This window comes from Abramis brama, assembly GCF_963993115.1.
Source record: "Abramis brama genome assembly, chromosome: 7".
NCBI lineage: Eukaryota > Metazoa > Chordata > Actinopteri > Cypriniformes > Leuciscidae > Abramis > Abramis brama.
This window is the reverse complement of record NC_139969.1, coordinates 21,305,570-21,318,019: the sequence shown is the minus strand read 5'-3', so window position 1 is coordinate 21,318,019 and position 12,450 is coordinate 21,305,570. Positions and strand designations below refer to the sequence as shown.

Genomic DNA, 12,450 nt, shown 5'->3' with positions numbered 1-12,450 from the left:
TATACACTTAACATATGCTCACCACTTTGTTCTGTATTTATATGCATTTCATTTTAAATGGGGGAAAAAACTGCTAAATATTTATTTCAACATGACATCTTGGAATACATTTAATTGTTCTAGGCATTTTGTCTACAAGTGTCTTGTTCAAAGAAAAGAGATGGATTTGTGACAAATATAGAATGTAAAAAATAAAAATAAATAAAAAAATCAACTGAAAGTTTGTAAAATATTTAGATAAACTTCCAACTTCATTATAATTTAAATATGTAATCAATTAATGTGAGTACGTATTGTGTTAAGGACATTTATAGCTTATTTTATTTTTCCATTCCTTTTTTATGCTGACACTAGTGTTTTAAAGTGTTAAAACATTTAAAGTACATGTACATGTCTCAAAGTGGTAGAAACAGGAGAGTGACCCTTTTGAAAACCATCTCAAGCTCAATTATCACATACATATTTAAACAACATCTACACAGTATATACACATCCTCTGCTTCGTAACAGTAACGTGTCAGAACCTCAAATCAGAAAACTTCTAACATGTTGTAGATGATTATCTCAAGGTTCGGCTGCTCACCTACAAACATAAACCCATCAAAATTAAGACTTCACCTTCACAGAATATAAAATGAAGAAATCCAGACAGCCCACAATCGAATTATCAAGACACCTGATTCTCTCTAATAAGGCAAGAGGAGAAGCTGCAATTACAGAAGAATAACAGTTTCTCAAGGAGCACAGATTATGTACAGGAAGTCTTGTCTAATGTTAACATCTTGCCAAATGCAATGTCTCGTTTTCCCATAGCAGCTACAATCAAATGACTTGGCTCATTTAAAAGTGCTGGCATTTCTATACCATTTCATCATTATTAAAACATGAGAGTGCCACATCATCACTGAAGTCCTGTATTTACCCAAGGCTGTTATTCAGTTTGCCTATGTGGATGATAAAGTGCTTGTCGTTCTCAATGACTCGTGAGCCTCTGATGGATCCATCTCGTATGTAGGCCTACTGAAGAAACATGCCTGAAAAAAGAGAGAGGACACAAATCTTTCAGACTTTGACAGCACTTTTGTTCCTTAAACTCCGCTAACATGGCATTCCCTAATTAAATGAATGTAATTGAAGGCACATGATAGCCATAAGGATATGGTTCTGCTCACAAAACTGGCACGTTTCCAAAGCCAGTCAATGACTATTGCCAGTGTTTCCAAGAACACACCCCTCCACTGGGAAAATACATTTGACACCAAACTGTTTGATCCTTTAACGCTACAAAAAGCAGTGCCGGAGCTCTGATGTTGAGCTGCTACAGCTATAAACTTTACTGTTATAAAATAACAGCATTTTTTGCAGCTCTCAAAAGATGCCATTTTAATCAAGTTAAGTTTAATCCAATATATTTTAAATAGTACATAATCATATGCATTCATATTAGGGATGCAGTGATATTAAAACACATACAAGCCAGTACTTATCATGTTATAGACAATTTTACAATTCTATTGTCTAAATAAATAAATAAAATGTTTAAATGCTATCATTCCATTTAGACATTACAACATTATTATTTATAGTATGAAAGATGGATATTTTATTTTGATATTTGCAAAAGATATGTTAAAGATTAAACATTTAACATAATTAATAAATTATAAGGGGCTTAAAAAATTGACTTATGTGACAGTGAAGGTAATTTAAAATGTAAAAATAGGGAAAACGAGTATGCACAACTAAATACCCGACATGGACTGACACTGCTTAATTAAATGTTGTGCATCCTGAATATGTATATTATGTAATAATATATATATATATATATATATATATATATATATATATAGTAAGAATCACATTCATTTATAATGTATAAGGATTCTTGAAAAAAGGTACCTTGCAACCAACCGCAAGTAAGACGTGAAGAATCACGATGGTGGCTATAATGGCTATGGTAATCCTTGGTTTATCGTCCCTGATGGCTGGCCAGAAAGTCATTACCAGCACAGACCCTGAGAGACACAAAGCTACCACGATGGAGAACCACCTCAACCCTTCACTTGGTATTATCCACAGTATCTGTTATTCACAAAGGCACACAAACAAGTAAATAAACTGTTACACTGTATCTGTAAAATATACTTGAAAACAAACTATCAGATGTGTTAATTATGCACAGATTAATGCATTATCATATTAATGCATATTTTATGATTGTACTACTCACCACAGCGGGGATGTAGATGGAGAGCGAGTAACCATAGACACAAACTATCTGCATGAAGGAGTAGGACACCAGACTTGTGATCTTCGTATTTCGCCAGGTGAGAAAACCCCATAGAGCTAAAGGCACTAACCATGCATAGCTGTAGATTGCTGTGGCTGCCATGGTTACTGGAAAACAATCACCAAAACAGGGTCATTTTTTTTTAGGGTGAGTGCGAAGGGTCTATTTTGTTTGGATTATTTTGCTCATTTTCTTTCTTTATTCTTCTTTAGAGCTATTCACAGCATAATACACTACTGTTCACACGTTTGGTGTAGTTAAGAAAAAAATTTCAGAAAGAAATGAATACTTTTATCCAGCAAGGACGCATGAAATTGATCAGAAGTGAGAATAAAGACACTTTTAATATTACAAAAGATTTCTATTTCAAATAAATGCTGTTTTTTACTTTCTATTCATCAAGGAATCCTGGAAAAAAAATGTCACTGTAAAAATATTAAGCAGGAAATCTTTTTTCAACATTGATAAATTAAGAAATGTTTCTTGAGCAGCAAATTAGCATATCACATATTTAAAGGGACTTCTTTCAAAAAGACTTACCAACCCCAAACTTTGAAATGGTAGTGTATCTAAACATTTAATCTTAAACATTAACGTGTCCTATGTCATTTCTTCATTTCTGTTAAAAATGTAACAGTGTATCACATATTTTTGTTAAAACTCTAGAAAATGCTGTTCATTTTCCTGGCCATAAAACAAGATTATTTCATACAACATGTCTCTAACCTTTCCTGAAGTCTGGCACATATTTGTACTTCGGCTGACCGTGGTTCACCACAAAACTGGAGATGTTTCCACTAATAGCGATGGCGAAAACAAGAGTTGCACAGATCCAGAAAGGTCCTAGAACATATTCAAGTTTTAATCAACTTCTTTCTCTTTGCTGTAATCAATCAATTTTAGTTTAATTTAGCTTACCATACAGGTCCGGGCTACTCCGTAAATAGACCTCGACAAAGTTTTTCCCAGGCCAAGGCAGAATCGAACCAACTATTCTGTTCTTTACCTATAAGTAAACAAACAGAAGTTATTTCTGTCTTATCTTGACAGCATATTGTTGCCATCTTTTCAGTCACTTCACAAAATAATCATTCCATGTGCATGAGTACTGCTTGGATTTAAATAACTAAAAGGGGAAAACAGCAGCAGTTCATCTTTTAGCCTGTATTTAAAAGGGATTAGAAAGTGTGAAATACACAATGAATGCGTTTTAACTGTTTGATGAATCGCTGTAGTGCGAGCGGTGAATCCTACAATAAAGATTCAGCTGGCTGACCTGATGGCTGTCCACATCAAATAATGTTTGGTAGAACTCAAACGTCCAGAAAGGTGCACTTTTTTTTTCACCTGACAGAAGCTGTTTGACAAAGCAACATATATTTTGAGTCAATACCTCATTTGGGGAAATGAATATGTCAGATGTTCACGATTCTGTTCCATTTACCTCAGTTTGGTCATTGCTGTCCAATGGATCAATCTCTTCTTCTTCCGGGGCAGTTCCAGTAGCTTTTCGTTGTTTTCGTGATTTGATGGGGTCATCGATGGTCACTGTTGTGGAACCTTGGTTACTTTTAATGAATCCTTGATCATCTTCAAATTCTAGCACAATAATGAAAATATTTTTGGATAAATTTCAAGAGCAATAGGCAGACTCCACAATATCCTATTTATTATTATGCTAAATGAACAGTTTTCATTCATAAATAAATAAATAGTAATTATTTATTTCGGGTGATATTTTTGGTATTCCTTTTTCAAATATGTTGTTAAATGTTTGGGGACTCACCTTGAAATTCCAGATGAAAATCAGTATTTGCCATCACAGGTCTATGTGCTCTGTGAATGAAGGCATCAATAGAAGATCGATAAGTAGACAAGCTTTAGTTTATGTTGTTGATATTGTTGATACTGTAGGCTGTTAAATGGATAGTTAAAGCAAAATGACAATCATTTACTCATTCTGTTTTAAGACTTTATTTATTCTGTGGAACACAAAGGGATATATTAGGCATAATGTGAGGGACTGACAGCCTCAGTCACCATTTACTTTCCCTGCATCTTCTTCCCACGAATGTAAATAATGACTGAGGCTCTCAATATTCCTAAAATTTTTTATTTTGTGTTCCTCGGAAGACAGAACTATCCCTTTAAGTATTAAGATGTACGTACCACATGAACGACAGATGACTTATTGGTGTAACTGAAGTGTCCTGATCACATGTATAGCAGGAGTGAGACACTGTACAACCTGTTGACAATCAGACGTATGCGGATATTATACACCAGAAACACAAAACTGCAGTTAGAACGTAACAAATTGTGTTAAGAAGTTGCAGTCTCTCAGATGCCTTTACATACCTGTAAGTAACGTTATAGCAAAACAAGACTTCTAATGTTGTCGTCGTGTTAAATAAACTTCTTAAAGGTTTCAGGAGCTTAAACTTTGCTTTGAAGTTGTGGAAATGGAAACGCGGAAATAAATAATCACAGTGACGCGTAGCAAAATAAAAGTTGTCCATAATGAGGCCTTTCAAATTATTTTTAAACCTGGTGTTTTTCACCTTGTGGTTCAGTGAAAACATCACGTCAGAGTTATAAGGCACCGCAGGAAAAAGAATGAAGGTAAAAGACTCAGAAGATTTTTAACTACTGCAGTTTTCTGCGAAGTACAATGCGAGTTTAAATACATTATAGTGTAAATATTTCAGTAAAGACTTTTATTTTGGAATGCTCGTGAAACTCGACACAGAGGAGGGATGTTACTTCAACAGCCCGTCGCTTTTAAATCTCTTTACGATTTCCAAACTTCTCGATATTTCCGACAGTATACCCTTGAATTTAAAAAGACAACCGAATATTTTGGACATTAAACTCTCGGTTTGTGTCGAGAGGTGGTAAGGAGGATGTATTTGAGCGAGGACTGCGGCGCTGTGTATGTCAGGGAGAAAGGAGAACTGCGATATGTCAGTGCAGACAAGAATGATGCTCCGCAGCACAGACTCTTCAACAGAGACTTCTCTTTTCAACTCTGCATCGACACTTTACCCTCCGCCAGCCACACAAAGAGAAGAGACCACTTCATATTTACCTACAACAAGGAGGGGAGTCTGCGGTACACGGTGAAGTCTTTATTTGACATATCATTACAGTTCATCGCTGATCACATTGAGCATGTGGACTCGCTAGTCGGTTTTCCTGAGCAAATGGCTGATAAGTTGTTCTCGGCCGCCGAAGAGAGACACAAATTCACTGAGCCACAAACTGCACCCAGAGCACTGCAGGTCTTCTGTGAGGCCTATGGAGAGCTGGTGTTGAAATCCCTGTGTTTGAGAAACAGGTTAGTATTAAATGTAAAAAACAACAACAACAAAATCAATCAATCAACTTTTAAATGCCACGGACCCCAAAAATCGCCCATCCTCAAATTTCAAAGCCACCTATTTATTTATTTTCTTGTATAAAGGCCCAATTTAAATTATGAAAAATGTATATTATAAATATGTCTAAATATTATTTGGAACATATTTCGTTTCTATTAAGTTGATAAATAAATTTGTTTTACTCATTATAGCACTGTACTGTTAGATGCATTATTTATTTATTTGCTATCTTATTTACCTATTTTATGATTTTAATATAATTTTAATATTTTTTAAAATTATTATTATAATTATTTAAATCTTAACACTGTTTTCCTCACTCCCTTGCGGCCCCCACTTTGAAAACCCCTGAAGTAAACAACAATATGACTATCTCAAAACCCAATGAAAGGTTTAGAGGCATCCAAAATGCTGCCTAGGTAGGCCTATATACCCGTTATAATAAGAAACTAGCATTTACGGCAGTATTATTGTCTTCTCAGGTACCTTTTGATACCTGAGAGGTTGGAAGAGATCAGACAGTTTCAGAGTCTGGAGTGCCTGGACCTCTATGGATGTAGATTAGGGGACAACCATGAGGTTTTTAAATACATAACCTCTGAAGCTCTGGCTAGGTATGGCTAACACATAATTGTGTACATTGCATAAATAAAAGAAACATTTCAAATGATAGCTGGGTGTTCAATTTGTTCTAATTTGTGATAAATAGTAAAATCACATTCTTTTTTCCCCTTACATTTCCTTTTTTTCTGTAGTCTTGTGAAACTTTTCATAGGTGCAAACTGCCTTTCTGATGCAGGCCTTCAGAGGCTGACTGCGCCGGTGAGGGTGATGAAGAAAGGCCTAGAAAACCTGCAGCTTTTGGACCTCTCTGGTTAGTTAATGTATTTGTATAGTCAGACACTACCTTTCTTTTTCAGCAAGGATGCTTTAAAGGTGTACTGTGTAATTTTTAGCGACATCTAGTGGTGAGATTACGAATTGCAACCAAGAGAAGTTACGGTGGCCGACAGGAAAAGATGTCATTGTCTGAGACAGCAGAGAGTTAGTAGCCAGTAAAATGACAAATCCAGTGAAAAATGAACCTGGGCTTAATTAACACATGGTTACCGAGTCGATCGTTCCCTGCGATGCGTTTTCATGAAAATCGAATGTATAGAGTTTTATCTTTAAAAACAGATTAGCTCATAACACTAGTATATGGGGCACAGAGTAAGTAAAAATAAATCGCTAGTTAATACCACTAACAAGGCTCAAAATAGCCTCACACTAACACGGTAAAGACAGTACATTACGCGTTGACATGCAGGATCCATCTTGGAAAACAGTCTCGACTAATCGAGCCACGAACGCCGTGCTACGTTAGATTTCACAAACGTAATTCCTATCGACCAGCTATCCTATCGACGGCGTTCGTGACTCGATTAGTCGAGACTGTTTTCCAAGATGGATCCTGCATGTCAACGCGTAATGTACTGTCTTTATAAAGTATCTTCTTATTAAACTGTCTGTACACTTACAAAGTTCTCAATGCTTCGGTTTGTATGTAAGGACCCTCATTATGTTACCGTGTTAGTGTGAGGCTATTTTGAGCCTTGTTAGTGGTATTAACTAGCGATTTATTTTTACTTACTCTGTGCCCCATATACTAGTGTTATGAGCTAAAATGTTTTTAAAGATAAAACTCTTTACATTCGATTTTCATGAAAACGCATCGCAGGGAACGATCGACTCGGTAACCATGTGTTAATTAACCCCAGGTTCATTTTTCACTGGATTTGTCCTTTAAGCAATGAGGTTTCTTTACAAAGATAAATTAAGAAATTAGCTGTACTTAATTATTCAGTAAATCGATATGTTATTGCAAATATTATTGTTACTTTTTCATCATTGTGTCAGTGTTTTATTCGCTGACTTTAGCTAGCTTCTTTGCACAAAGAACAACATAGTGACGAAACGCGTTTGTCCGTTTAGGGCTACTGTAGAAACATGTCGGTGCATTGCAATGTAAGGAAATGGCTCATTTTAAGGTAATAAAAACATAACGGTTCATTAAAGGTCCCGTTCTTCGTGATCCCATGTTTCAAACTTTAGTTAGTGTGTAATGTTGCTGTTAGAGCATAAATAATATCTGTAAAATTATAAAGCTCAAAGTTCAATGCCAAGCGAGATATTTTATTTAACAGAAATCGCCTACAGCGAACGGCCCGTTTGGACTACATCCCTCTACTTCCTTCTTTAATGACGTCAGTAGAACCGTTTTTTGACTAACCTCCGCCCACAGGAATGCTCCCTCAACTCTACCGAAATTCGTTTATGTACTTGCGCACTTCTTATAACTTACTGTGTTTACTCAGCTCTTACGGTGATTTTCTTAAGTAAAACTGACGCTTCATCTTTTGTGTGATGTACAATAAACTTTATTAAACTCATCAGTATATGTTTGATCATCATTCGGACCTGGTCCGAAACAGCAGACTTGTAGGCTATTAATAAATAATGGATACATACAAGCAGATGACAAATACGTTATAATAACCGTAATTAAACTACTAAACTATACCTGTTCCATCTCTATACAGCACTCTGACTCTGTAGGCATTAGTGTCCGACTCGAAATGAACACCGTTACTGAGAGTTTCTGATATTATCATCATTCCGTGAGATGAAATTGTCCTGAGAGACTGAGCGCGAGCTCATGAAGCTCCGCCCCCTGGGTCGTCCAGCAGCAGCTTATTTGCATTTAAAGGGCACACACTAAAACAGCGCGTTTTTCTGAGCCCCAAAAAATGACAATTTAAACATGCTGTAAAAAATGATCTGTTGGGTATTTTGAGCTGAAACTTCACATACACACTCTGGGGACATCAGAGACTTATTTTACATCTTGTGAAAAGGGGCATAATACGGGACCTTTAAGTAAGGTGTTTATACACCACTGAAAACATAGTTATGTATATGATTTTGCATTTCTGTCAACAGATCCTCCTAAATATTACACAATGCACCTTTAAATTGATCAAAAGTGACAGTAAAGACATTTATAAGGCTATAAAAGGTTTCTGTTCCAAATAAAAGTATCATGGTTTCCTCAAAAATATTAAGCAGAAAGAAATGTCCCTAAACTTTTGAAAGGTAGTGTTACATAATTATTTTCAGGTGTTTTATGCACAATAAAACATAATTTTATGCTAATTTACACTCTTGTACTTCGGTTTATTTCTTAACAGAGAATCCCATCACCGAGAAAGGTCTTGGATATCTAACGTGCTTTAAAGCACTACAGAAACTAGACATATCTAGGACGAATGTGACGGTAACACAACAATAACATCTATGAGTTTCATTAACTTTGTATGAACTGCTGAAGTTTTAAATGAGGTCTTGTGTATTAACAATCTTTTTTTAGGTGAATGTGTCTTTGAAAGGATTCTTCAGAATGAAGATGAGAATGGTCCTCTCAGAGACCCCATTGAAGGAGTTTGGACACTCGGATTGCAACACAGAAGGCTGGGCTGAACAGGTAACACATATAAGGTTATATAGCATCCATGATGGATAGGTAATGTTGAATGTAAAGTTGTGGTGGTAGAGGTTTTATACTGTGGCCTCTCTGTATAAAAACTCTCATTTTTAATCAGGTAATAAACCAATGGGAAATTACAGCTTCAGAAGTACCAAAGAAAGACTCCAAACCAAGAACAAATGCTCTCCGTTTCTGTGAGTTTATTCTTTTTAGCTACATGTTCACTTTATCACACATTAATTATTATATAATATTAATAAATAATTATATTATAAAAAATAATTCTAATATTAATAATAATAATTTGTATATTGTAATGATTTTAATTTTGTTCTGTAGATGGAAGAGAAAAGTTTGTTCGAGAGACATTGAACTCCTGGTGTGAGACAAGTGCCACCACAAACAAAGACAAGGTTGTGCCAGTTCACTTTTATACGGTTGATCTCTGTGGCCTGAGCTCAACAGCAGAACACAACACACATTCATCAGCAGTGGCAGCAGCACACAAGGGAAAGAAGAGGAGACTATCAGAGGAAGAGCAAAGTTCAACTCCTGTGGCAAAGCGCCAATCCTTCTCAGCTCTGTCTGCGGAGGACTTAGATCTGTTAAATAGCTATTGAGTGGACACACACATGTATGCAGTGCATTCCTCTGTGAGGAACATGACACTGAAATGCTTTTAGTTTGGATTATTTACAATTAAAAACAGCTTGCTTTTTATTTTTGTACTGCAATCTTTTATTTTCTCAGACAAATTGACTGGCTGTCAATCATGGGTATATTTATACAAAATCATAGAGTAAATCACTGAAAGTCGACATGAAACGGAAGATGCGATAGCCTTTTCTTCATCGTGGCATATCCATGTGCAACTGCCTCTCGAACATGAAAAAATATATATAGGGCGGGACTTGATTTTAAAGTAGTATCATCCTGGTTCACTCGACAAATTTATCAATTGGCATTTGGATTATTGTAGGAAAAAAAAGATCTGTGACTTACAAAAGCTTAAGATTCTTACGTATTTTGTCCATCATGATAAACTTCACAAATTAACACAACTCTTAAGGACTTTGAAGTGTAAATACAATGGCAGAGTCAAAAGCTAAACATAGACTATAAATAAACTACACACCATGGTTGCATGACTTTAACGTCGCCATCACTAAGCTTCCGACAACCCTTTCTATAAGAACGTTTTCCCTGAAAGTTTGAGGTATAATAGTTTGCACAATTATAAACGCAAAGAGGCTTTGACAAGTGAGTAGATTATCTGTTCGATTGATGACGTTTACTGTCCCTGACAACCTTTGTAGTCCAATTTAGCCGCTTGTTAGCAACTGCCTTTTTCAAGACATGTAAATGCTTTTAAAAAAAATCACAAGAGGGTATTAATGATGTATTTTATGTCTTAGAAAATATCTTGAGCTTTAGTTCACCACAGACCTTATTTCAAGCATTTAACCAAAAACCCATTGACTTCAGGAGGACGATGGAACCGGAAGTGTTAAAATGTTTACTCGTTTCTGGGTTTTGGCCTATACAAATACGTTATCCCTGCAGCACTCTGTTGATTGGATGGTTGAGGTTTGCTATTGCTGTGATGTCATTTGAGTGACAGGTTGCCCCACCCTTGCTCCAGTAAACACGTCATCAGAGAAGAGAAGAGATGTGACTGCTAGAGGGAGGGGGAGTTAAAGACAACAAGGGCATGAATTTTAAAACAATGATGTGCATGGACAGATCATATATAATAAATAGTGCAATATTGCAGAAAAAAAAAATATATATATATATTATATATATATATTAATTTTATATTATTTAAGTCAATGGCTACCATCATTTGTCTGGTTAACAATATCTTTTGTGTTCAACAGAAGAAACAAATTCATACAGGTTTGAAACAACTTGAGTAAATGATGACAGAATTTTCATTTTTGGGTGAACTAACCCTTTAAAGCTAGAATACACTACACAACTTTTACAATCTGAACAGGTTTTAAAATACACTAACTGACTTTGTAAAAATGGACACTAAAAAACACTACCAGACTTTCAAGTCGTTCTGAACACAAAAAATTCCCATGTCTGAGAGTGACAATTTTCTGAGAAATCTGTCAACTCAAAACTGAACACTGGCTCTGAGATTTGGGAACTAGCATTGATTCATCCAGACTGCAAATAAGGGCAAAAATTTGGACCAAAGTTGTGTAGTGTATTCCAGCCTTAAAAAACAAAACAAATTACAAAATAGGACAAACGGTAGTGTGAACACATAGAGTCAATGCTGTCAGACAACACATCTGACCTCAAAAACAAAACAAAATGTCCAATAATTTATTTTAGTACATTGCTTCATTTTCAGAAATCTTGGTATTTTTAGCCTCTGATGCAGATGTATTCATTAGACCAGTCAAAGCAATGCTGTTTAATATTTTTAAAAGAAGTCTCTAATGCCCATTTGTTTGATGAGTGATTTACATATACAGTATGGTTTACAATCAAGTTATTAATTAATGATCAATATTTTTCTTCTATACATTATGAGTGTGATTACCAAAAATGTTCTTTTCATGTATTCTTTAAAGGTGACTGAGGGTCTGGCCCATGCCAGGAATGCAGTGCTTGCTCATTTAGCCCGGCTTCCAGAGATGAAACATGGATTCGTTTTGTTTGAGAAAGGTCTTCAACATGTGTTAAAAAACATACCTATGTTCTTCTAGCTCACCGTGACAACTATAGGTCACAAGGGTCATTGGAACCAATATTTTAAGTGACCATTTCTTAGCATTTACTTTACTGTTCTATATTAAAGTGTCCTCTCATTGAGAGAAAGAACATGTTATCTTGGATGTTTTGGGAAGAGTCTCCTGTTTATAGTTAGAGCCGACCAAATCCAACCTTGAAGGAGCGATGCCTCTCTGTGTGTGTTAGTTAGTATTGTTGGTTACAGGTTAAGGAACAGGTTAACAGTTTTGTTGGTTTGGCATTATTGGAGATTGACTGACTTGTTTTCTTCAGCATGTTGGCGCCTAGACACTTGTGACCTCGGAGGGACACTCGTACCTAACTCAGGGTCCTGGTGGCAGCCGTACAGACTATGGAGATGTGCTACTGCCAATCAGTCCATGTGTGGAATTGTCTATTTCTTAGCCAATCAGAATCATTCAACCTGAATTAATGACGTAGCTTGCGCTTTTCCATTACCAGTACCAGCTCAACTCGACTCGACTCGGCTCGGCTCGGCT

The 12,450-nt window shown here is 35.9% G+C and overlaps 2 protein-coding genes across 3 annotated transcripts; one reads left to right on the top strand and one right to left on the bottom strand.

Annotated features, from left to right (window-relative positions):
* Positions 1-13: 13 nt before the first annotated feature.
* Positions 14-4,773, bottom strand: yipf1 (Yip1 domain family, member 1). Of its 2 annotated transcripts, none has more exons than XM_084119445.1 (10): positions 4,652-4,773; positions 4,463-4,541; positions 4,080-4,208; positions 3,738-3,892; positions 3,570-3,650; positions 3,212-3,299; positions 3,020-3,136; positions 2,234-2,400; positions 1,903-2,085; positions 14-1,034 (listed from the first exon to the last, which is right to left on the bottom strand). In XM_084119445.1, exons 3-10 carry the CDS (start codon positions 4,111-4,113, stop codon positions 945-947), a joined length of 915 nt encoding a protein of 304 aa, XP_083975571.1. In that variant the 5' UTR covers positions 4,114-4,208; positions 4,463-4,541; positions 4,652-4,773; the 3' UTR covers positions 14-944. The 2 variants fall into 2 exon arrangements, with proteins under 2 accessions (XP_083975571.1, XP_083975570.1); XM_084119444.1 differs by having other exon boundaries at positions 4,080-4,129.
* On the top strand, positions 4,764-9,919 carry lrrc42 (leucine rich repeat containing 42). The gene is made up of 7 exons (XM_084119443.1): positions 4,764-5,630; positions 6,156-6,287; positions 6,429-6,547; positions 8,904-8,989; positions 9,083-9,196; positions 9,315-9,393; positions 9,539-9,919. The coding sequence occupies exons 1-7, from the start codon at positions 5,197-5,199 to the stop codon at positions 9,817-9,819; spliced, it is 1,245 nt and encodes a 414-aa protein (XP_083975569.1). The 5' UTR covers positions 4,764-5,196; the 3' UTR covers positions 9,820-9,919.
* Positions 9,920-12,450: the final 2,531 nt, after the last annotated feature.

Excerpts from the sequence above, each read along its gene's own strand:
- lrrc42 (XM_084119443.1), top strand. The coding sequence starts at position 5,197 with ATGTATTTGAGCGAGGACTGCGGCGCTGTGTATGTCAGGGAGAAAGGA. Across the intron at positions 6,548-8,903 it reads GCAGCTTTTGGACCTCTCTG|AGAATCCCATCACCGAGAAA; the intron begins GTTAGTTAATGT and ends ATTTCTTAACAG. Across the intron at positions 9,197-9,314 it reads CAGAAGGCTGGGCTGAACAG|GTAATAAACCAATGGGAAAT; the intron begins GTAACACATATA and ends ATTTTTAATCAG.
- yipf1 (XM_084119445.1), bottom strand. The coding sequence starts at position 4,113 with ATGGCAAATACTGATTTTCATCTGGAATTTCAAG. Across the intron at positions 2,401-3,019 it reads TGTGCCAGACTTCAGGAAAG|TAACCATGGCAGCCACAGCA; the intron begins GTTAGAGACATG and ends ATTGTTTTCCAG. Across the intron at positions 1,035-1,902 it reads TACTTGCGGTTGGTTGCAAG|GCATGTTTCTTCAGTAGGCC; the intron begins GTACCTTTTTTC and ends CTCTTTTTTCAG.